Source organism: Rissa tridactyla, chromosome 5 (genome assembly GCF_028500815.1).
Source record: "Rissa tridactyla isolate bRisTri1 chromosome 5, bRisTri1.patW.cur.20221130, whole genome shotgun sequence".
Taxonomy (NCBI): domain Eukaryota; kingdom Metazoa; phylum Chordata; class Aves; order Charadriiformes; family Laridae; genus Rissa; species Rissa tridactyla.
This window is the reverse complement of record NC_071470.1, coordinates 29,770,889-29,794,845: the sequence shown is the minus strand read 5'-3', so window position 1 is coordinate 29,794,845 and position 23,957 is coordinate 29,770,889. Positions and strand designations below refer to the sequence as shown.

Below are 23,957 nucleotides of genomic sequence, written 5' to 3'. Positions count from 1 at the left end.
AATTAGTACAGTAGCATGAACTCTGCCAATTAAACACAAGAAAGCTCTCATTAGTCTAGATTTTTGGTGGTATGTAGCGATACAGATAATTTATTGTTTTGATACCTTGGAATGGTTGATTATACCTTTGAGAACTTCACAAATGTTCCTGCAGTAATACTGTAGTCACTGAAAAAGCAGTTGTCTTTTAGTCTTTAGGGTGTTTGCCTGAGTTTTCGTCAACTTCAAACCACAGTGCCCAAAGCTGAAAGGCCAATGTAGGCCAATCAACAAAGCCAACAGGATGTGTAATGGAAGTTTACAACACTGGAATCATTGTACTTTTCATACAAATGAGACCCAGCAAATGTAGGCATATGGTAATTGCCCTTCTTTTTTACTGATGTGACTTCCTCTTCCAAAAGAAGACTTTTCTTCCAATAAGAACCTACTTTTGGAACTGCAAAGCCCACATATGATTATCTAGGACCTTAGGATAAGTAGTAAGATATTCAGTGCCCATCAGTTTATGGTAAACCACAAAGCCAGAGAGAGTCCCTGTGATTTCAGAGTCTTATTGGCCTATTAGGAACATACCGATAGAACTCTCTCCATTTTCTATTCCCTCATGATATGGGAACTATGGTTATACCACATGAAGGACATCTAGTCAAGAGAATCCAGTGGACAAAATTGTGAGTGGACTTCAGACTGCTTTAAGCAGCTGATAAGCATGAGTTTGGATGACGAGCTTTGGTGTCAGGTGCCTAGTATATGACCTATTCATTCTTCTGCCCACACAATAGTACTCTGAAGTATTTTCATTGAGGATGATGGATGGAAAAGAGATGTAAGCCAGCAGAAAGACACAACAAGAAAAAATACTGGAAAAGATTGTGTCATGTGTGACTTACTATTGAATCTGATTCTTACTGATAAATACTGTAAAATTTTGGAAGTATCTGCATTTTTCAGTTAAAATTAGGGAGTCCTACATTCAGCTGAAATAAAACTGTGTATAAAACAATTCTGCTTATAAAAATGTTTTAGTAGTGGAAATGGATTACTGAACAGACCAGTAACATGCAACGGATGTTACATTTCTGTTCTAAATTATTGGTTTAAAGTCCAAGACACTAGTGACAGCTGTTCATTAGCCTACACTCCTCTCTCAATCTCCTTTCTTAGTGGACAGACACCCATATCAGAATTGTCAGTCTTGGTAACTAATTGTTTCTGCATCTGCCTGAAGACTAAACTATCCTCCCATAAACTGAGAAAGCCTTTTAGCATCAGCATTGCCACTGTATTTCATGCTGTGCCTGTGCAGATAAAGAAATTATGTCTGTCTGTTTTGCTGTCATATCTGCTTTCATTCACAAGCACTAAGCTTGTCTGAGCACAAGACTAATACAATGAAAAAACTAAATCTTCCAAAAATATTTTTTATTGTTTAGCTTGGGTAGACCAAAGCCCATTCAGTCACTGTAGGATGTGGGATTCCTTACTAAGCATCTATCCAGTGTTTTGGTATAACCACCATTCAAAATCTCTTCTGAACTCTTCAGCCTGATTAAATCCCATGTACGCTTACAGCTTTGGCACTGGTCACATACACATCATCACTGCCAGTGCCAAAGAAACGGCTGTACCCTTACAAAATTGAAAGAAAACAGGTTTCCCCTATCTCTCACTCTAGTGATGTAAGCATGGTTTGTCCCTACAGAACACAACCAAATGCAATAATGCCTTTTTAGTTAGTCGTTGGACAGCTAGACATGAAGAGTCTGAATCACCGTCTCCTTTGGCTTATATCCACTAGGCTCTCGGAGGTTTGCAGATGGCGGTCTTTTGATCCCTCCATAGCTTAAGCTGTTGTATTTTGTCAAATTAAATCCTGAAAGCATGCAAATACAAGGGATCAGAAGGATCTCTAGGGATCCAGTGCAACCCTGATGCTCTGAGGCAGAAATAACTACAACCAGGATACCAAATATTAAAAAAAAATATTTATCTAACTTGTTCTTAAAAAGCTACAATGAAGGAGACTCTCCTTATATAGCAGATCCCGGTACTTCATTACTCTACTATTGTGAAAATAGACAATATAAATCTTACTTTCCTTTCCCCTGCAGATGAGAAGAGCTGTCTTCTTCATGAGGCTTTTACATTGTGAAGACTATTATATCTGCCTTCAGTCTGTTCTAGACTAAACAAAAGTTGTTCCTTCAACCCTTCCTCAATGTTCCTATTTTCTAAACTTCTTATCAGTCTTATTGTTCCTCTTTGTACTCTAATTTGTCAACATCTGTCTTGTGTTGTGTTGTGCCTAAACTGGATACAGTTCTTCATCCAAGGTCTCACTGGACACAGAATAAATTTCTCTGTATGTTGTCTGTGACACTTCTGCTGATTTGAAGCTTGACATTTTTGCACTGCAAGCCAAAATGTTTATTCATGTCTCACTTGTCACTCATTACAATCCTTCATTCTCTTCTGTCACCTAGTTAGCTATTCCCCATTCCACATTTATTTTCCATAACACAGGTCTTTAACACAAGTTTCCTTTCTCGAGGAGATTTGAATTCTGATTCTGTCCTCAGTAGTGCATTTAGCCCCTTTCAATTGGCCATCATCGGCAAATTATAGACATCAAGATGTATTCAAAATATGTAAACAAGACCAAAATTATCTCTCTGAAGGTTGCTTTTTGAAATCCTTTCCATTTTGATAGTATGAAGTCCCAACAACTTATTTTCAAATTTTTAGTAAATCACATTTACATCATGTATTCTTTTACAAGAGGATGTATGACCTGACACTGTTTTACATAGTCTGGCATTTATTATTTCACCCTCATCCATTGTCCCATTAAAGTACTTGTCCTGGCAAACTCTGACATGTGAGCTCTAAGACAGTTTACCATCATCTTGGTATTTCCTACTGCCAACCTCACGTCAGTGGTGTATTTTATGCCTTGTTTTTATTAAATCCCATTTTGTAGGTCTTTGGGCTTCCAGAAGAAAGGTGGCTACCTAAATGACTGCTACAGATCTTGCAAAGTATAAGGAAAATGGTAATCTAGGAATTGCAATGTTGTTGTCAAATCCAAACCGCAGAGACTTTGTGCTTTTCTAGTGGACTTGTTATAATGATAAAAAAGTCTATCCAAGAGTAGACTCTGGGGATTGAACCAAATTTGTATGTTCTTTGGGAAAGGGTGTATGAAATAAATGTGTAACAAGATCTTTTGTTTTAATAAATTCAATTATAAGTACATAAACCTATTTCTAAGCAATTATTTAAGCATCTATAATAACAAAATGGTTTATTTGCATGCCAGAGACTTTTATTAGTTTGTTTTTATTCATGAAAGATGAAGTTAAAGAATGAACATGATTTTAATGTACAGTAGAGTATGGACCAAATGAAAAGTGATACTTGACTCCACCCAGCAAAGAAGAGCCACCTCCCCTTAATGGATTGAGCATTTGAAAGGAAGAAAAATAGCTTCGGGTTATTTTCAGATGTTTTCTAAAGTTGGATGAACTTAATCCATTTTGTTTTCCATCATTTATTCAGAAGTATTGCCTCAGGATATGTATGATTTTAAACACTAATATTCCACCACACCCCATAATATGGAATACAGCAACTAAGCACAATAGTAAAAATTCAAACATTGGCCAAGATTGCGTGCATATCTGAGACATTTATACTTGTCTGACTGAACCTGTAGGCCTGGGGAACTCAAGGGTTGTAATTTTAGTACTTTATTCCATGGGGTGTAACAAGTATCTTTGTTTTTGCGTATCTTCTACAGCGTCCTAATCCTCCTTCTACTGTATGAAAAATAGTCTTGCGGTCACTTTAAGCAAAGTAAAAATAGGGCTAAAATCTTAACGTGAATTGTATGTTTGCAACAATACAAACACGAAGAATTTCTGAGCTGGAGTAAAGGAATAAATGCACAGAAGATCTTGAAAATAGACAAATCATCCCAAATCTTGGTTCTACAATCTTCCATTTTTTGTTATGCATTTTTGGTACATGCAATTTTTGCCACGAAATTCATATGGGAATGTACCTAATGAATGCTTGAATCTTAGTGGCATTCATGTTCTTCAGGTAACAATTTGAGCTTCTTCACTTAAACTGTGTTACTGGTAGTACAAGAAAGGGTTTAATGGCTTTATTCTTTAGTTGCTATAGCATAACTAATCAACGCCATGAGAAAAAATTATACTAATTTTGAAGATGCAATGAGGATATTAAAGATACATTGGTCTCCTATGCTTGTCCAGTTCACAAATTTAATTATTTTTTTTTTGTATTCTGAAAGAAACTGTTTGCATAATTTATTCTAGAGATTTATGCTTGGTTTTGTGTGGAGTAGCAATAAAGCCATTAGAAGCAGTGTAGTAACACTGTAATAGGTAAAAATGAAAAAGAAAAAAAAAAAATAGAGGCTGTTCAAGTGTCATGAGACTGGTTTTGTTATGTTTGAATTCTCCAAACTACTTTGACCACAATGGAAAAACACTGCTGAATATCCCACATGCACTGTTACTTTAATAAAATACCAGATGCGTATTCTGTTAGATGCTCAGAAGACTATTTTAAACTAGCTGAGTGACATTGAGAATATATTTGCTTGCTTAATCTGAACCTTTATATTAAGTTGTTTCAGCTTTAAGTTAAAATCTATGAAATTACAAAATAATATGTGAAAATATGCCTTAATACCACTTTTGAGAAATAAAAATAATTCACAATTCCCCTTATATTTTCCCTTAATTCAGGGGAACTGAAGGCTCAATTTTACAATTTCCTGTCTTCCTAATATTCAAAATTGAATGTAGGATAAAATTATCCTTTCATTAATTGTCAGTGTCTAACTGATAGACCTAACTGTGGAAGGTTTCTGCATAGGATGACAAAAGAAGTAAGGAAGAATCCAAGCAGAAATTGTCAAAATCACACTCCAGTAAAATCAGCCAAGTATTAGCTTCATGAAAATGTAAACAAAGCAGACAGTATCTTGGCTTACGAATTGTGGAATGGGAGAGGACTCTAATTACAGAAATATGCATCAGCCAATGGAGGACTATAGATTTTTTTTCGGAACATAAAAAGAAGTTCTGTTAAGATCTTGAACTGTAAGGAAAGTGAGAGACTGGTTTTAGAGCATGCACGTGTAACCTTCTTCCAGAATCAGACTTCTCTAATGGGTCTTATAACCCAAATCCTGTAAAACGTGTCCTAGTCTGTAGCCCTCTTTCCAGTAGAACCTCTCATATTTTGCAGAGCAGTAAAGGGGAGGGGAAGGTCACTGAGAGGACAACCAAGGAGGAGGTTGTGTAGGAATATGCCAAAACTTCTACATCCTGTGGAGAAGTGCTCCTCACAGCTTAGTGCAAACACACTGCTGAGGAAGTCTCTCCAGTTTGTCCATGCCCACATAACCTGCTCCCCCAGACTCTCACATGGGAAAACACAGCCACCCACCAGGGCTGCTCAGCAGATATCAGATGGGAGAAGATTCCGTCTCTCAGCCCACATACACTCTCCGTTTCCAGGAGTCCTTTGGTCCAACTTGGACCTTTATGCAGGACCTCAGCACTTGGCTTTAATCTCCTGTGGCAAGGGAATGTCATGTTAGATACAGACCTTTAGCCAAATCTCAAATTCTTAATTTGACCCAGATCTGGGGCTTTGTTTTAATGGAGCTTAGCTGATTTACGTGAACTGAGAAAGTGCTGTATTGTCCAAATCAGAATTCCATGTCTCAGCCACTGAGTAAAATAAAACCTTAACTTGTGAACACAGAGGTCCAAAGGCAGCAATCTAAATATTTCTAAATGCTCAATCTAAGTTTATATTAGATTTAACTTGTTATAAACGATATCCAGCATGTTTAATACAGCACTAGTTTATCAAAAGTCATTTAAAAATAGAAGACAGTTCAGAAGAGATCAACAAATACCTTTGGGTGATCCAGGTATAGATTTTAAAGTAAAGTAAAGAAGCACTAAACAAGCAGCTTGCAACATTGCAGGTATTTGCACATTACAAACACCAAAACCACAGAGAAACATATTCAGTGCACTGCTTTAAGTTTTACCTCTTGCCAATTAAAAAGGATGTGTTTCAGACTGTTTAATAAAAAGCAACAGAGAATTCTGAAACTTCTAATATATATAATTGCTGTGAGTATGGGAGACTGGATGTGATGCAGCACCATCTTCAAAAGTAGCTCCCTTCTCATTCTTCCTCATTTTGAGCATAGGATAAGCTTTGTTCATACTTCTCCAAGTAATTATCTTATTTTCTGTTGGAAGTCTCATAGGTTTATTTGCTTCACCCTTGTCACAGCATGAAGCATACACATGGCAGAGCATGCTTACCCCCACAGGGTGCAAGTAGCTCAAGCTTACTCAGTAGGCATATAGTTTTGGTAGCATGTGTTAAAATGTCTTTCCTACGCAAGCCGCAATTTTTTAAAAGCTTCCAACAGGAATACTTTTTGGTAGGAGAAAGTCCATTCCTAAAGCAACCCCACTTTGCTGGTAAATCAGTCACTAAAGCTTTATAGAGAACAGGTAACCAGACTTCATTTGGTTTAAAATAAACATTGACCAATTAGTGGTCTTTTCTCCAGACTCATTCTTAGAAATAGGATTGATTTTTTTCCAACGTTAACTGGTATGTGGCAGACACCCAGGATTCAGCAAGGGTGATGAAAAGCCTGGCAGACCTAAACCCAAATAAAAATGGTGTCTAAAAAAGGAAAGCAGTAGAGCAAACGTAATTGGCAAAAGGTGCAATAAGGACAACGTTTCTCTTCTTTAATAAAAAAGTGTCACCATCTGTTCAACGACACATATATCAACGACACAACAACAAATCATAGACGCAAATTTATACACATTGATCAACTGGTAGGCAGAAAAAGGAAATAGGTAATCTAACAAAGTGATTCTACCCAAAAATTCCACTTATCTGGGAAAGAAAAAAAAATATGTCAGAAACAAAGACATTAATTAAAATTGATTAGTAAAGGACGATTTTTAGGGTAAAATACTTGCTGACACACAGCTTGATTTTCTTGAAACTTCTTGTAGTTAAAAGTGTTTCAGGATTTTAAGAAACCTATAGTTATCGTAAGTAAAATGAAGCGGGAAACTTGAAGAATGACTGCTATCTCAGATAATAAAGAATAACATTATAGTCATATAATTATTACTTCATGGTGAACAACATATTTACTCAGCTGTATGTTTGCATGTAAGACTATTGTTATCTCTGGTATGCAGGAAGAACAGAAAAAAGAACTTTTATACAGTGTATAATTGACAGACCTACAGCAGAGCATAAAAGAAACACACTTTTCAGATTACTTGGTAAGCAATTTACAAGTGTTTTCTCTTCAGTTCAATTCATTGCTACAAGAGTGCATGAATTTTAACTAAGTCTTTATACCATGTAAGTCCTGACCAATATGAGGCAAAGCTTCAGGATTTAAAGAAAATTGCAGTGCATATCACATTAATCTACCAAGAAATAAATACAGAATTATGCCAAGAATTAAAAATTCAAAAAATAATAGTTTCCAGGGAATAGTTTCAGAAATAGAAGGAATGTATTTATTTTACTGTCCTGTTGCTTTATAATTTGGATGCCTCTTCATAGTTAGTACTAACATCAACTTTGAAAATGAGACGAAAGATCCTGACCATACAATGATGCTCAGTAATTCAATTCTGAATAGAGAATAAAATTGCCTCAATAAACAATAGGTTGTTCAAGGCTGAAGATACTCTTTAAAAGGACAGTAGACTTAAAGTAATTAATTTACATTTGAATTTCAAGCAAATATGGATGCTTTACTGCATTGCCACTGAACAACAACAGTCTAGTTTTATTTGGAAATTTTTGTATGTTATTAAATGACTATGAATTGCTAAAGAGAAGTTATGGAAAAATGCAGAAATTAACTTGGGGGTTCAGTACATCACTAGACCTAAGCCCCCATTTCTCCTAAAAACAAGCCCACCCACACCCATTTATTCATGGCCAAAGGCCAAAATGTACAAGAACTCCAGAGAAGGAGGCGATATTTTGGTTCAAGGTCACTTTTGGTCACGTCTTAGGTGCTTCCTTGTATGTCCTAATACCCATATACTGCTGCTTTCTGATATTACAAAAAGTGCCCAGTTACACTGGTACTGTGTTAAATCTCATGAAGGGAGAGAAAGGAACACGTGTGTTGCATCTCAAACATAACTATGGCATATATTAGAAAAGGCAGGCACACAGAAATGTATCTGCACTTTAAGAAAATATGAGCAGGTGGAAAATGGTCCGTAATCCTTGATAAAGTCTTTTGCCAGTTTGGTAATGGATTGGCACCTGAGATGTTTCTTTCTCCCCCAGTTTATAACCTGACTGATAGAACGCAAGTATCTAACACCAGGCAGTGGTGTTAGATATACTTCAGGAAACATTCAGAAAGAATCCATGTTATTTTTACAAAAACAAAAATGCTCCATTTATCATACTCATTCCAACTCCCAAAAAATTAAATATTTTTCATGCAATGGTGAAATTCCCTTCTGTTGACTTGGCAAAGAAAGTATACTTTAAGCAGATTTTGTACATCTGCTGCGTCAGGAAAAACACCTGCTGGAAATTTTCAAGAGTTTCTCAGCAAATAACTCTCGAAAGCCATTCAGCATCTAAATGGCATATAAGTTTTATGATATTCTAAATCAGAGTAATCTTGTTTAGTTTACCTTTTTATGTATGTGTATGTATATATATATATATATACACCTACACAATACGTTTAGTATGTCAGTGTACTGCATAGCCAACTTAACCTGCCACTCATTTATTAAAGTGTCAGACAGAGATAAATATTAAACATTATTTTTCTTCCCGTTGTTATCTGAAATGGCAAAATGAAGCATTAGAAGCAAAATATTTAGAGGAACATCTTAGCACATCAGCAGACAACACCACCAGGCAGGCAATTTATATTAAGTGGGAAAATGGCTTCTGACTCTGCTAATATCTTTGGTACATTTTCAGAAAAAGTGAAGGTTTGCTCTGTATGTTAAGTATTTTGAATGTCACTGCCTAGAATACTATAGCACCCAGCTCATGCAAAGCAATTCATATGACATTTCTCTTGACGAAACAAGTCGCTGTCAAAAGTTGGCCATTTTAAACTAACACCAACAGTTTTCAGCAGCTGCCTGCCTCTACCTTCATTTACTAGGTTTCTTCTCTACCTCAGTATTCTGTATTTGCATTCCAGTTTTCCTGTTACCAAATAAAGCCGTGTACCACCTCAGAGCACCCAACTTTCTCTGGGTTGTCATTTATCAGAACTTTAAGCATTTCAAAGTGGCTTAGAATTGTTATCTTCAACTCTTTTTGCTCCCTGCAAGTGCTCCATTGCTTTCTTGGAGCATATTTCCTTTACGACAGAGCACACAGATGCTTGTCTAGGCAAGATCTGCATTTCTCTTATCCAGGTAAAGGGGCTCGAAGCCCTAGCTATGATCTAGGTCATCGGTTTTGAAAGCATCAGTTTTTAAGAGGTTTTTTGAGTGGATTTTTTTTGTGTGGGTTTTTTTTTTGTTTTGTTTTTTGTTGTTTTGGTTTTTTATTTTAATAAAGGTATTAGATTTTAGTTGGAAAGGAAGGGTAACGGAGGAACAGTGTGCTACTTTTTCAGGTTTCTGAATTCCTTTCTGGACTGGATGCAAAGCTAGAGAGTGCCACCTCGTGGCTAGAAGCTCTCTTGGCTGGCAAACTCTATAGCTCGGTCCTGCAAAAAATGAAGTGTCAAGATGTAATGGTTAGGCTCCGAAAAAACAAACAAACAAACAAAAAACAACATAAAACAGGCTTAACTTCTTTGAGGAGGCCAAAGTTGCAAAAATGTGGGCATGAGAAAGCAGCGGAGACTAACAGATACCCAACTGTGTGCCAGTTTCCACTCCGGAGAGCGAAAGCAGAACCTCGTTATTTCAAATCAAACAGAAATAGCTACAGGGTGTCAGTGCCTGCAGAGCTTTTAAGAGCTCAGCAGGGCATTTTTAGCTCATTAAGAGTATTAAACTTTTGCTGACTAGCTATATAACTAGTTCTGTTTAGAAGCCCTCTGAATTTACATGTGCTTCCTATGTCTTTTTTGTCTTTTTTACATTTATCATTCAAACATTCCATCACTCACTGTCTTTTCTAACAAACAGACTCTGCAGAAGTATGCTTTTTGTACCCTATCTAGGAGGCATCTAGACTCCACGCTGTTCTGTGATTTTGCTTCATTAACTGGTAGAACATTCTTCTAGTTTATCTAGACAAAATTGATTATTTACATAACAGCTACGGGAAAACAGAGTTTTATAGTATCTCAAATAATTAGACTTCCATTTATAAAGACTTGCACCAGGAAGCACACCAGGTAAAATTAATCTTGTCCATCTATAGAAATCTGCATTGTAGACAGATGACCATTCTGATTGCTAAGAGTAAGGCTCTGACAGGTGCCTCCTGAAAGGAAAATGAATCCTGAACAAAGAGAACAGAACTTAACAGTAAAATAATTTAGCCCAGATTCAGTTCCTGCCAAAATTTGTTAATTCCAACTTTGTTGTCCAAGTGCACTTCATTTGTTATCACAGAATCATAAAATGACATTGTGTTTCCCGGAGAAAAAGATCTATTTAAAGGTATAACAGGTTTTGAAGCAGTTTTTAAAAACGTAAAACGCTGTTTATATATCTAATAGGAATGCAGAAATCCTATGCCTATGACTCACTGTAAGCATACTGAGTAGGAAAACACAGAATTCCTGTGTCATCAGAGCAGGGAGAGAATTCAGGTATACTGCCTTTTCAAAAGCCACATACTTTTTGTATGCCGTTCAACTGGCTTGAAGGGAACACTCAAGAAATTCAGCATGCTGTACACTAGCCAAGCACAATTTAACATTAAAGGGTGAATTAATAATAGAGAACTGGATTGCTATGAAAGCTAAAATTCTGTGGAATCAGGGCAACAAGATGAAGTAGCAATGCAAGAAAGATAAGGTCTTACCAGCAGAACTGAATTCTAGATTAGCAAGTGTAGCTTCCCTTCCCAGAACACAGACTGCCTGTGATTACAGCATTTAGAACCAAAGAGAGGTTATAAATTTATCTAGTCTGAAAGCCAAATGAAATGGAAAATAAACTGCCAAGCACTGAAAAGCCAGTTAATGAAGAGAACAACATCCACAGTTTTCCCAGCTCTGCAGAGATCAAACAGGACTTCTGTTGAGTTTTCAGGCACAGACAAGGAAGAGAATATGAGATAATTAATTTCCCATGCTTAGTGGGACAATATGACACCAGTCTGAATCCGAGTCTTCAAAATAAGTTCATAAGGCGCCCAAACAGTAAAACTGTCAACATTAATGCTTAGAGTTCAAGTCTGATTGTGAGTGTCCAAAAAAATTTGTGTGCAGAATTGCTTTGTACACACATTTACACAATCAAGACATTAGAGGTCTGATTCACTACCCAACATAAAACTTCTTTGTTTTTAAAAAACAAAGTGCTGAGATATATTTAATGATCCTGCATATTTACAAGCAAGGCATTATCGTGTTCATTATTTTTAGCTATCTAATCCTCAGCATGAAACTGAAAACACAGGAGCATTTAAATTCTCTTTACAGTGTCAAAAAGTTGCCTTCTAGAAATAGCAAATAGAAAGTGTTTAAGCTCAAAGGTATAGAGCTGAAGCCCCACTTGATTTTGTGGGCCTTTGAGCCAAGTGCAGGGCTGCAGAGAGCTACCTTGTCTGCATAAGAACTCAAATCATCTCTTCAAGGTAATTGACAGGTCACAATTATCATGACAGATGGCAACTATCTGTTATAGTGCTTACAGCACTCACCGAGCAAGAAGATGCACTTCCCACATCTCTGGAGTTTCAGTCTATCAAGATTATATATGAAGTATTTTATATATATATATATCTTTATATAGATTATAAGCATCCTCTCTCCCTCTAGGAAAGATGTCAAAAAACTAGTGAAGAATTCACAAGGTCAAAAAGACAAGCAGAAGTCAGATACCTGTGTGTATATATGGAAAGTGTTCAGACTGCGCTGTGAATGACAGATTTTAGGAAAAGAAAGATTCTTGGGCAACGAACCAAAGTAATGAGAGTACACAGATACTCAGACCACAAAAGAAAAAAAAGGTTTTTTGCACCTTTCCCCAGGTTTGACAGTATAAGCAAATAAAATAATATGCAGCCAACAACCCCTAGCTGGTTTCTGAGACTGTGTGTGCATCTTCCAAAGACACTTCCATACTTCCATTCTTTGTAACGTCTCTTAAAAATAAACTAGCAGTTTCTGTACGAAGTTATTAGAGAATGAAAAGGCATCATTTCAAAGCGTAGCTAAATATTTAATTGCGAGATTATCAAACTTTAAGACATTGACATTCCTTCTCAAAATATGCAGCATGATCTAATATGTCAGTTCTACCATAGCTTTGGTACAAAAATGTTTCGAGGCAAATATTTATAACTATCAAAATTAACAATCTAGGATTTTTGCAATTAAAGTAGTACATTTTTCTGAGCATAATATAGTTACATGTAAGATGGCAGGAAATGCTATAAGTCATTGCAGACAATACTGACAGTTCAGAAAAGGGTCAGTTAAAATAAACCAGATAATTTGCCTTTGAAAAGAATGAAAGGGGGCTTTCACGTGACCACTGAAATGCACAAAACTACACCTTACATATTACTAGAGACTTCAGTTGTGGGAACCAGTTGTTAGAACACGTAGATAAGTGTTTTCAGGAATTAGAAGATAAATCTTAACTAGTATAAGTGCCTGTAAGTACTGCAGTAGATTAATTTGATAGGAAATGAGAGGTGATGCCTGGGGAACTGGATCAAACCAGTTCTCAAACACGCCACCTAACATGATTGTGCACATATTCTTATGACATCAAGTAAACACAATAGAGCTAGGTCATACAAGAACTAGGCAATGCAAAGAAACCCACATTTTCTAATGGAGTGTTTTCTCTCTCTAACACTTTATTAAGTATTTTTCATTGCATTTATGCTTGATCATTTTCCAATATCCAGCTAGGCAGAAACAGATAGCAAAGAAAAATTTAGTTTAAAAAATACTGTTGGGTTTTGGTTTTAGTTCACAGGCTGATCCTTAAACAACAAGTACAAGACTGTATATCTTGGAGACAATGAAATGTAGTTCACTGTCATATAAACTGGTAATTTAGTCTGGGATGCTGAGCTCCGGGGCTTACAGCACATGCATAATGAGACATTGAGCGCATTCTGCATCCTCCTACAAAGCCAGTGCAGTATTTCTTTAGGTACTTCTGTAGTTCTCAGACTGCATTTTCCAGAGATGCTTATGAACTCTTATAGCACCGATCAGGAGCTAGATTTATTCTCCTAACGTTCAACTCTGTTGCAAAGGTCCTTGCCTTTTGATAGAAGAAGAGAGACATTTCCCGATCCACAAGGAAGTTGTGGTAGATGATTGCAAGTCTTGTGTAAATTTTTAGTTGAGCTTTTTTATTGCCCAGGTCCATGGCAGCAGCAAGTGCCAAATGATAATAGCCTGCTGCATCAAAGGGGTCCTGAAATAAGAGACACAAAGATAGTATAGTACGCTCTATAGTATAACCAGCGTAAGAAGAAATACAAGGTCAGCTTATTAGGTATCAAATGAGAATAATATAGATTCTGAACTTCAGTAGGTTTTCCCCACTTTATTATTTACATATTAAATGCATAAAAACAGAATGCAGTAAATCCTGATGTTATGAAACATTACTCAGCATAACGATTTTCTGCAGCAGTTTTTGGTATTTCTTACCTTAAGGTCATAGAATATAATGTCTCCTAAGATCAAGTACACCTTGACATAATATAGTGTTTCCTCCTCAAACTCCAGAGGAGAGGAACAGAGGGACAAGGCCTTCAAATAAAAGTGTTCAGCTAGTTCACAGTGACCCAAATGATGATGGATGGCAGCCAGACGATGGTAAGCTATTCGTTCATTTAGCTGATTTCCTAATGAGATAATGTATGAGTCAGGATAAAACCAAAGAGACAAAGTAGTCAAGTTTTCTCAAACCAGATTACATCTATGCTATTTTTTGTTTACTTCTATATGATATTTGCTGACCTTTTATTGAATAAAACTAATTGTGCTCAAAAGATTCATCGCTAAAACCTGTCCTTTAAGAAAAATCCCACAGAATTCCTGAATTTCCTAGTGTAGGATTTGACAGTGCCTGGGGTTTTCTTAATAACTACATTCATATCTCATGTATAGATATACACACCCTGCATATACTTACAAAGAATACCAAATATATTATTTTGAAAGTGTAGTAGCTAATGAGATTAAAGACTCCCTTGCCCCTCCCAGTACACACTTTACATCAAAAGTTATGACAAAAAGATGATTTTCAGACTGATCAAAATGACCTGTCTGTGCATTTATGGAGGGGTGAGAGGGTTCTTAAGCAGTTGAACAGCTCTCAGATTTGAAGAACAGTCATTTTAGAAACTAGCCCTATTTTTTTTGACTACTTTTTCCTAAGGTCAGTTCACCAGCACGGCTGTGAGGAAATCTAAAAAAAAAAAAAAAAAAAAAAAAAAAGACACTCGAAAGCCTCTTGAGACAATATTATTCATTGGTATTACAGCTTAGCTGTGAGAATAACACTCAATTTGGACTTGGAATCCCAGGTTTAATTCTGTGCTCTACCAAAGGTTTTCCATATGAGCTTGGAGTTAGGAGAGACAGCAGTAAAGTTCTTCATTCTTGAATGGAAGCAAAAATAGCAATGGTAATATCATTATGAAATCCTGGAAAGAAATCTAACTGAATTCAAAGGGAGAAAGCCTTTTTAGAATTCTGTCTTATTTTGGAGATCTCAGTAATATTCAGCTATAATTGAAGTTGGCCTTACCTAAACTTACACTGAGCATAAGAGATGCTCTTGCATATTCCAGACTTTCCTCATAAGCCTTCAGATTTACCAGCAATTCCACCAGTTTATTGCATAATCTGAGTTCGGTGTTTTTGTTGCCAGTCTTAACAGCAAGTGGAAGAGCCCTGTCCTGAAATACATAAGAACAGGTTAGGTACTGCTGAACCCCAAGATGTGCACTGACAGGCTTCCATTTATGTTATGTCAAGCAATTTCTGGTTTTATTTTGCTCTTTGCATAAGGCATATCTTACACCCAGGAATTGCAACAGGTGAAGCGTTTTAACACCATGACTAAGTACTTGGCTGCAATAGGTTATAAATTATTTACTGGGAGAATTAGCTCTTGGTTCAGCATTTGTAGAACACCTGCTGCGATGGGAGGGTACATAACTATCCATGCAGTAGAAAAACTGCACAAACCCTGTAGAAAGTCACTGCTTTCTCCTTTTCCCAAGTACCATTGAAAAATATGTCTCCAGCAGCTTCAAACAATTCCATTCCTAAATTTGGATCTCCTGTGTAAAGAGCAGCATCCTGAGCAACCTGAAAAGAAAACAAGGAATGGAGAAAGAAAGAAAATCCTGGTTACTTCTTGATAAAAGCATCATAAATATTAGCCACTGAAAAAAGATCTTGTTAAGATCTTCTCGTTATGAGATAGGAAAGGCTATATTTTATGATACCCATGGTCTGTCTTTTTGGTACTCTGTTGAGCAGGCCAGTGGCAGATGCTGAAGAAGGAACATAAGGACCTGGGCACATAGTGTTATGGTCTCCCTTTTTCTGGCAACAGTACCCTGCTACTTTTGTCAGCACGTGGCACTCTAAAAACCAATAACGCATTTGATAGCTGCAACATATTAAATTTGAATTAAATTGCACTTACAGAACTAAATTCTAATTGCAAGTTGGATATTGCTAACCGTGCAGATTTTAAAAGCATCTGGAGTGAATTCTGTAAGTAAACGCAGCTCCACTGTCTTGTTATTCTGAAATAAACATATGCCATGTTATTAAAAAGGACTTCATGAAAGGCAGCATGCATCCTCCCCGAAGCAAGGATACCACGATAGCCAGTTACTGATAGGATAAGTAGTAATGAGAAAGGGGACTTGCACATGGAACAAGTTGAAGAACCTTGCTTTGGTTTTGGAATCTTTAGTTTGCAAGTGGCATCCCATTAATACAAGTCCAGCTCTCTACTTCAGCACAAAGGCAGCAATCCTTTTTCTGCCTATTTTGTCTTCAGGCACCTAAGGGCTCTATTGCATCACATTTTTGGAAGCTGTTTTACACAGAAGTTAAGATGTGACGACTTGCAGAAGTTACTGTCACAGCAGTCAACCTTTTAGTGGGCAGATTCCTGCTTTCAAGGCTTTCCTCATGGAGAGGCAGTGACTCTGTTCTAAAGACCAGGTTCCATACATGCTCAGTATGGAACACACACGCATGTCCCTTGCCCACTTGTCCTCTTGGAGGAAATAAAGCAGGTGGAGAAAGCCATCCCACATGCTGATTTGGCTTTTGTACCACCTGACCACTGACTTGGGGGCTATCAGCTAAAATCATTTAGTGAAAGAAAAAGAAATAACAAGCCTATAACACAGTCCCTTCCTGTAAGCACATCTATTCAGTTTTCCTAGTAAGTATTCAAAAATCTAACTTAATTGAGAGGAAAAAAAAAAAATCATTGAAGTAGCCCCACATATTGTGTCTGAGTACATTTTAAACGTTAATGCGTTTCCTGTGTTTTCCTGCTTCTTTGGAGATTTTTTTCCAAAACATTTTAACAACAGATGGGGGATTATTTTATTTAGAGATCATGTTTTGGTACCGCTCACACACCAGCCAAGACTAAGATCTTACTATATCGGGTTCTGTATACATCCTGCACTACAGGGCAGCACTGTCCCTTACAACAGGAGACAAGTATTTTTAACCCCTTTACAAAAGCAAGAAACTAATTCCCCAAATGCATCAGTGAATGGCTAGAATCACAGAATGGTATCACGCAATGGTAGGGTTGGAAGGGACCTCTGGAGATCATTTAGTCCAACCCCCAAGAAGCCTTATAGACAACAGAGTCAGATCTCGGCTGCAGTGCAGCCCTGAGAAAGACTCCAGATGATCCAGTTTCAGCAGCCACAAGGGCTAGGATCCCTGTTTTGGGTTATTTTTCACCCTGTGTTAGCACAGCAGTAGAAGCAGCAGCAGGTCCCAGCTGGTTGCAGGGGGTCCGAGGTGTGCCAGCCACTTGCCTCCTGTCTCACTGTTGCAAAGGCAGCAGCAGCAGCTCCAGCTGGCTCCGTGCCGTGCACAGCCACAGAAGGAAAGCTTTAGATGCTTTGGAAATGCTTCCTGAAAAAGCTACTCTCTTTTTTCTGGGGATCTGGCCCATAACCAGCATGCTAAGATGATTATTATGTCTTATGCACCAGCATGTAGGATGCATACATGGTTTGATTGCTGTGGTGCTGTAGAGCTGGTAGACAATGAAGAAATACACAGAATTTACAACAGACCAGGCACTTAGAAAGCTCGCTGCTGAAAATCTTTCCAGAGTCAAGCAAAAGATTAAAACGGAGCACCACCAGAAAATGCTGAGACTTTCAGCTGTTAAGCATTACATAAATGGTGTTACTATATGTTCAGAACATCAGTTAGCAAAATCTCTGGAATCATTGTATTGAATTACTCTCTTACCACGCGCGCCACCTGCACCATGTTGACAACATGTGCATGCCTGTAAGTGTTGACAACATACCTGAATATAAAGATCCACAAGCTCATTCTGCCTCAGAACGTAATATATCTTTCCTGCCCGTAGCCAAGCATATGCCTCTTTCTCTTTTTTCTGGAGATCTATAAATATTCCAAGGCTTCTTTTGGTATATTCAAGAGCTGACCTGTAAGCCCTGAAAAAGGGGAAAACTGCTAATCACTGAGGGGTTCTTCAGAATTGGGAATGTTTTTCTTCATAATGAAAAAAGCTTTATGGAAAAAAATCCCAAACTTCTTTCCTCTATTCAATGCACAATTATAATCTCTCAGCTATATTCCATTACTAACAGCAAATTTGGTGTTCTTCCTCTTCCATTTTTGTTCAATCTATGCTTCCTGTTGGATTGTTATCACATTATATTATTTCAGGATAGTTTATTTTAGATGTGTCCTTCCCCGACATCTCAGGCTAGTCACAGGTGGGAAAAAACCCAAAACGTTTCTTATCTTTAACTCTTTATTGTTTATCTTTAATGATTATCATGTATGGCTTTTTCCCCCACAAACCTCAGAAAGAGGTTGCATCTGTAAAAATTTTTTTCTAAATATCACCTAGGCCTCAGACTTAAGCACAATTCAAACTAATTAACATTTGTAGAAAATCTTGGAGGGGTACAAGACATGATCAGTTCTAGAAGCACCTAAATTATCGGGTCACTGGGCAGTGCAATTTTCTTTAAGTGTAAGGGCACTGTGCTCTCAGAAGAGTGGTCATACTTTTCCATTAGAAAGACCTATCAGACTGATTGAGCTTATGGTGCTTTACATCAGACACAGAAGCCCTAGACTTCCTTATTAAATCCTTCTCTATCTGTCTTGTGATAGACTCCCATCACCTTGACCTGGTTCATTTTTCCTCCGAGCACAAGACACAAACATTCCACAGTGCAACATGAACTGCACAGTTACAGTGAATCTTTACACAGTGCATCTTTAGAACAGCCTACTTAGGCCTCCAAAAAGATCTAAAACAAATCAAAAAATAATATGCTCCCCAGTATTGCTCGCTATCAAGATTTTAGTTCTGTCTCAACAAGGTATCTCGTTTGAGGGGAAAAAAAAAAATAATGTTTTAACCACATCCTGATTCTTACATAAATTGAAGAGACCTGTCACTCCTTTTATACTCATGAGAGAAAGTAAACGTCCACTGAACAAGCCTGACATTTCAGTCTTCTCTTTGCTAACAAGCTGCTAACATGAGGAAAGGCAAGGTAGTTAAAGTCATCCAGCTCATCCCAACTACCGAATGCCACTTCCATCCCTCCTTTGGACTTTTTGCTTTTACAGCAGCCATATACCCATCCATAACCCAGCATGGCAGCTGGAATGGGTCAGGCTGTGTCCCCTGGCATGGCCACAGTAATTTACAATGGAGGTTGGTGACACCAAGTGCATCACCGGTTTTGTTACTTCATCATAGATAACCAGCCTTGTTACTTGGGACTGTTAACTCAAAGAACACTGTGATACTATGGTTTAATATCATATTGAATACGTGCTATTATCCAGTAGTCTGCTAAGGTTACACAGCCAACATTTGGGAGCCAAGCTTCTAGGTGAGAAACAAGGAGTTGGACTCAATGATCCTCATGGGTCCCTTCTGACTTGAGATATTCTATGATTCTGTGATAAATTCTATGCACTGCACGCACACAAAGCAGCAGCTTCTCCAGCTGGTGAAATCCTTCTGCAAATTCCATGTAGTTTGAAATCTTAACCAACTCCTTTGTCTTCAGCCTCTCCAAAGGATTTTCACCAACTATGTCATTAAACAGGAGTGAACAAAGGAAAATAAATTAGGTGACATATTAGGAAAATTAGAGGCTTGGGCTGCAGCCACATAAAGCTAAAATAAGCATCTACTCTCTTTCCACGACTGAGGATATTTTTTCCATCCTTACTGAGGCACGCATGAAAATACCTGAATCTAAAGTGACTCCCTGAAGTGAGATACAGTAAGGAAAAAAAATAAAAATCAGACAGAGCTGCCTTAAAAAACACTTTAAAAATTGTCTAGAGAAACCCGTACCTTTCCCCAGCACCTGTTAGTTACTTTAAATTGATTTGTGCAGTCCGTTTTTTCAATAAAGCAAAGCAAAAAATTGGTATTCTGAAAATAAGAGCAGCATAGAAATTGCTGGAGACTGACGCTATGCAGTTTTGCATATAGGTTTTGTGCTTTTATAAGTTTTGAAAAAAAAGCATTTCCTCAAAGAGAAACACTTACATAGAGACAATTTGATGTCTGACCTGTCTGGAATATGTCATTTGATTTCTAATAGAAAAAAAATTGTCTTGTAAAAGTATCATTGCAAACAAGTCACCTGCCAGCACTAATCCTACAGCTATAACAGTCATCAAGAGTTGCGTAACATAGTACTTTTTAAATGCATTTACATAGATTTTTAAAAACCATTTGGCTCTTGAAGTGGTGCTAATCCCTGATGAACATCTTGTCTCCCTTGAGAAATGATAGTTACTTAAAAAAAGACCCACCGCAAAACAAGAGAAGTCTCTACTAGCACTGAACCCTTCAATTCTGATAAAGTGTTTTGGCAAAGCTGAGTGAAAAAAATCAGTCATATTTAGCTGTTGCAAAAATTGAGATCCTTCAGCATGGCAGAAGAGTTACAGTCTGAATAAAAGCAAAGTCATTCAGCATGTCTTACCTTTCTGTGCCCAAAGACAAATAGAGCTGACTAATGGTTTCCAAAATTTGTCCCTCCAGAACTTTGTTGGACATCTTTCTAGCTAAAGATAGTTGATATTCATTGTAGATGACACACTGAGCCTCATTTGGAACAACTGTACTGTAGAACTGACACAGCAGTTTAATTGCTTGTAGTTGACCTGGGAGAATAGATCGGAAATAGTAACATGAGTCTCTATTTTAAAATTAAAGTTAAATTAGTTTTAAAATAACTCATTCTTACTATTTCACAAATTCAGCATAGTCGAGTAACAATGTAAGAGTCATAACAAAAAGATTCCACTGCCAGTTTCTTCACCCCCAAAGTTAACAAAGAGGTTACTTCAAACTTGGTCTCCAAAATAAAATAATAAACCAGTTACATTACCTGTATAAGCTGCCTTAATCATGGTTGAAAGAATAAATAAGTAAAGCATGGGTCTTATAACCACAACTATTTTATGCAAAAGTAATCCAGATTACCAATTGTTTTCATACCTTTAAACTCGAGTCTGGTTCTGTTTTTACTACTAATGATATCATAACTATTGTAAGTGTTATTGAACATAGAAATCTCTCGATTTTTTAGAAATTATTTATTTCTCTTAACACTTCATTTAGTCTATTGTTTCCGACAAACCTAATTACCACCAGAAAAGCAAGCCAACATGTATTTATTTCTCCACCATTATGAGACAGAGCAAAGATTTTAATCGCTTTGATAACTATCACATAACATGTTCTTTAAGGAACAACTATAACATACCTAGGAACAACTATAACAAACATTTCCAAACAGGGTGCATTTTGGAACTTTGGCGGGGGGTGGTGGTACGGGGGAAGTACTTACTTTCCAGATGACTTGTCTCCATTGCAACTAAAAAAGCCCATTCATAATAAAACCTTCCTTTTTCTCTTTGAGTTCCACCAACATAGTAACATCCCAGCTGAAGGAGGACTTGGACAAAGTCTTGGCCACAGTCCGTACTTGGAAGTTTGGAGAATAGCTTCACTGCCCTGATATAATAATGTTCTGCCAGTTTGCTGGCTGCTGCATGCAGGCATAGTGCCCCAAAATTAGCCAGGGCTATAGCTTGGTTATGGGTCATATGAGTCTCTTCTGAAAGACGCAGTGCTTTGTAGTAACTCTCAGCAGCTTCTTTTGTATTGTTTGTTCTTTTCAAAGCAACAGCAAGCATATTATAAGCGATGCCTAGTTGTTGAGGATTGCTCCATGAAGAGTCTACAACAGCATTTAAAATGGCTAAAGCCACATCATATTGCCTGTGAAGAATGTACAACCAAGCAAGTGAAACCAAATAGTTAATAGTTTCCTCTGGCCTAGCAGAAACATCAGCGTCCAGTGCTTTCGTCATGTAAACAATGGCTTTTCCATACTGTTTGTGGTGACTGTACAGTTTTGCTAAGCTAAGATAGAGAGTGCTGCATAGTCCTTGCTGTTCATTAGTAAGCACAGACGAAAGTGCTTGTATGAGGTAAGGTGCAGTTTGGGATGGGAGTATTTGTCTGAATTTTCTCAGGCCGTAGAGCTTAGGAGCATTTTTGATCACTAAATCAATCCTTTTCAAGGAATCCGTTAAAGTATTTGAGCTCTGGGAAGAGGCAACCTTTATGCAACTTAACACAATGTGCGGCAAACACTTTTCATTGTAGGACTCTGCTAGTTTGAAATAACAGTTGTTTGATAAGTTGTTTTGTAAACCCAAGTCATTAAGCAACAGTTGAAACCTTTCCAGGAACGGCAGTGCCTCTTCATGCTGTTTGTGTGCACTGTAATGTTTTGCCAGTAGGAAGCATGCCCTTGCCTCTGCGTGTTTGTTCTGGCTCAAAATTGTCCTCTTCAGAGCATACTTTAGAATATCTGACTCCAGGTCAGCACTGCAAATGTAGTTGGGAATCCCCATGAGAAGAGATGTAGCCTTCTCAAAAACATGAGCACATTTTTCTTTGTTCTTCTGTGTCAAGTAGATGACCGTTAGGTTTGTATAAAGAGCAATTACAAAGTACAAATCACTAAACCCTCCACCTACTGCTCCCAACGCTTCCTCAAAATACACCCGAGCTTGGGAATACTTCAACTTTTTAACACTGAGCCTGCCCAAGAGAAAGCATAGCCTTGCTAGTGCCCAGGACATACCTGCTTTCTTTGCTGCTTCCCTTGCTGATCTAAAAAAGCTAACCAGTTGTTCTTCTTCTGAAAACCCATAAAACATGCTATTGATAAATGGATAAGAGAAATCATACAAGTTTTTGAAGTTTCTATCATACTCTTTCCTATTTAAGAAAAGTATCAATGACTCAAAGACGTCAGATGCTTGAACATCATCTTGACGTATGTGGAAGCAAGGTGGAGGAAAGATTTCTGTATTTGGAGAGTTAGCAGAATCCTTTCCTTCAGTAGTTGGCTTTTCTGCCTGGGTGACCTCCAAATTCTTGAAGTTCTTCAGGAATTCTTCTATCTTACCATTCTTGCTAGTGGATCCCGTGTTAGAATGTGAACATGGAATTTCTGAAATTCAAAAATAAATTACAGATCACAACTTCACATGTGCGTGCAAAGATATTTGGATAGACCAACAAAAAACATCAATAGAAGATGCTATGAGGAAAACACTATGTAAACATACTTCACTTTCTTAACAGTATGTCTAGGAGACAAGCCAGAGGTGGGGAAAAAGAGAGATCAAGAAGGATCGGGGAGGAACAAGTGTGGGAGAATGGAAGAGTGGGGATGAACAGGACTTGCCACATGTAAACAGGTTGCTGATCGGTACGCTTGCCTAGCCAGGCCCTGTGCCTGATCCAACACTAATCCAACTGAAGTCCAACGTTAATTCATACTGGTTTGTGTCTGAGTGTATACTCAAATAATATACACCGAGTTCATATTCTGTTCTCTCTGTGTGTATATAAGTGAGAGAGATTTGCCAATGAGTTACAATTCAGACTAGCTGGTAAGCAGGAGAACACCAGAATCTGGAAAGACCCAAGGTCTGAACCTGAGGCTAGATAAAGGGCCCAAGGTCAGGGCACAGATGGACAGCATGCATCTGAGTTGAGTAAGGGTATGCCTACGTCCTGACAGAAAACTAAGGCAGGTTAGCCAGGGAGGATGCATAAGATTGATTGAGCTCTTGAAGTCTCATGTGGGTGCTGCAAGCGTGCCTGCAAAGGTCCTGCTCTCCTGTCCATGCTATCTCTCTGTGGCCAGCCATAGCTGTGTAATGTGTAATAAGATTTCTTCTTTCAATCAAGTATCAACCTTGATTCTCTGCTGGCACAGATTAACTTTCTCAAAATTAAGAAGTTTGTGGTCATTGATCTAAATTCTCCTAGTACTGACATTGTTGAATATCTTACAAATATAAAAAAAGAGAGACGGGCCATCATGTCTTTAGTCCTCCCACTGTTACCCAGCCAAGG

At 37.6% G+C, this 23,957-nt stretch overlaps 1 protein-coding gene across 2 annotated transcripts in view; it reads right to left on the bottom strand.

Annotated features, from left to right (window-relative positions):
- Nucleotides 1-6,801: 6,801 nt before the first annotated feature.
- SH3TC1 (SH3 domain and tetratricopeptide repeats 1) overlaps nucleotides 6,802-23,957 on the bottom strand; it is a 39,803-nt gene continuing 22,647 nt past the window's right edge. Inside the window, exons 12-18 of one of the 2 annotated variants that reach the window (XM_054202674.1) lie at nucleotides 21,364-23,043; nucleotides 20,494-20,674; nucleotides 17,805-17,955; nucleotides 15,461-15,583; nucleotides 15,018-15,168; nucleotides 13,913-14,109; nucleotides 6,802-13,673 (exon numbers count right to left, since the gene is read on the bottom strand). In XM_054202674.1, coding sequence (XP_054058649.1) covers nucleotides 13,443-13,673; nucleotides 13,913-14,109; nucleotides 15,018-15,168; nucleotides 15,461-15,583; nucleotides 17,805-17,955; nucleotides 20,494-20,674; nucleotides 21,364-23,043 — 2,714 coding nt within the window. In that variant the 3' untranslated portion in view covers nucleotides 6,802-13,442. Of the gene's footprint in view, nucleotides 13,674-13,912; nucleotides 14,110-15,017; nucleotides 15,169-15,460; nucleotides 15,584-17,804; nucleotides 17,956-20,493; nucleotides 20,675-21,363; nucleotides 23,044-23,957 lie in introns of those variants that run through there. The other variant, XR_008466572.1, reaches the window with a different exon arrangement.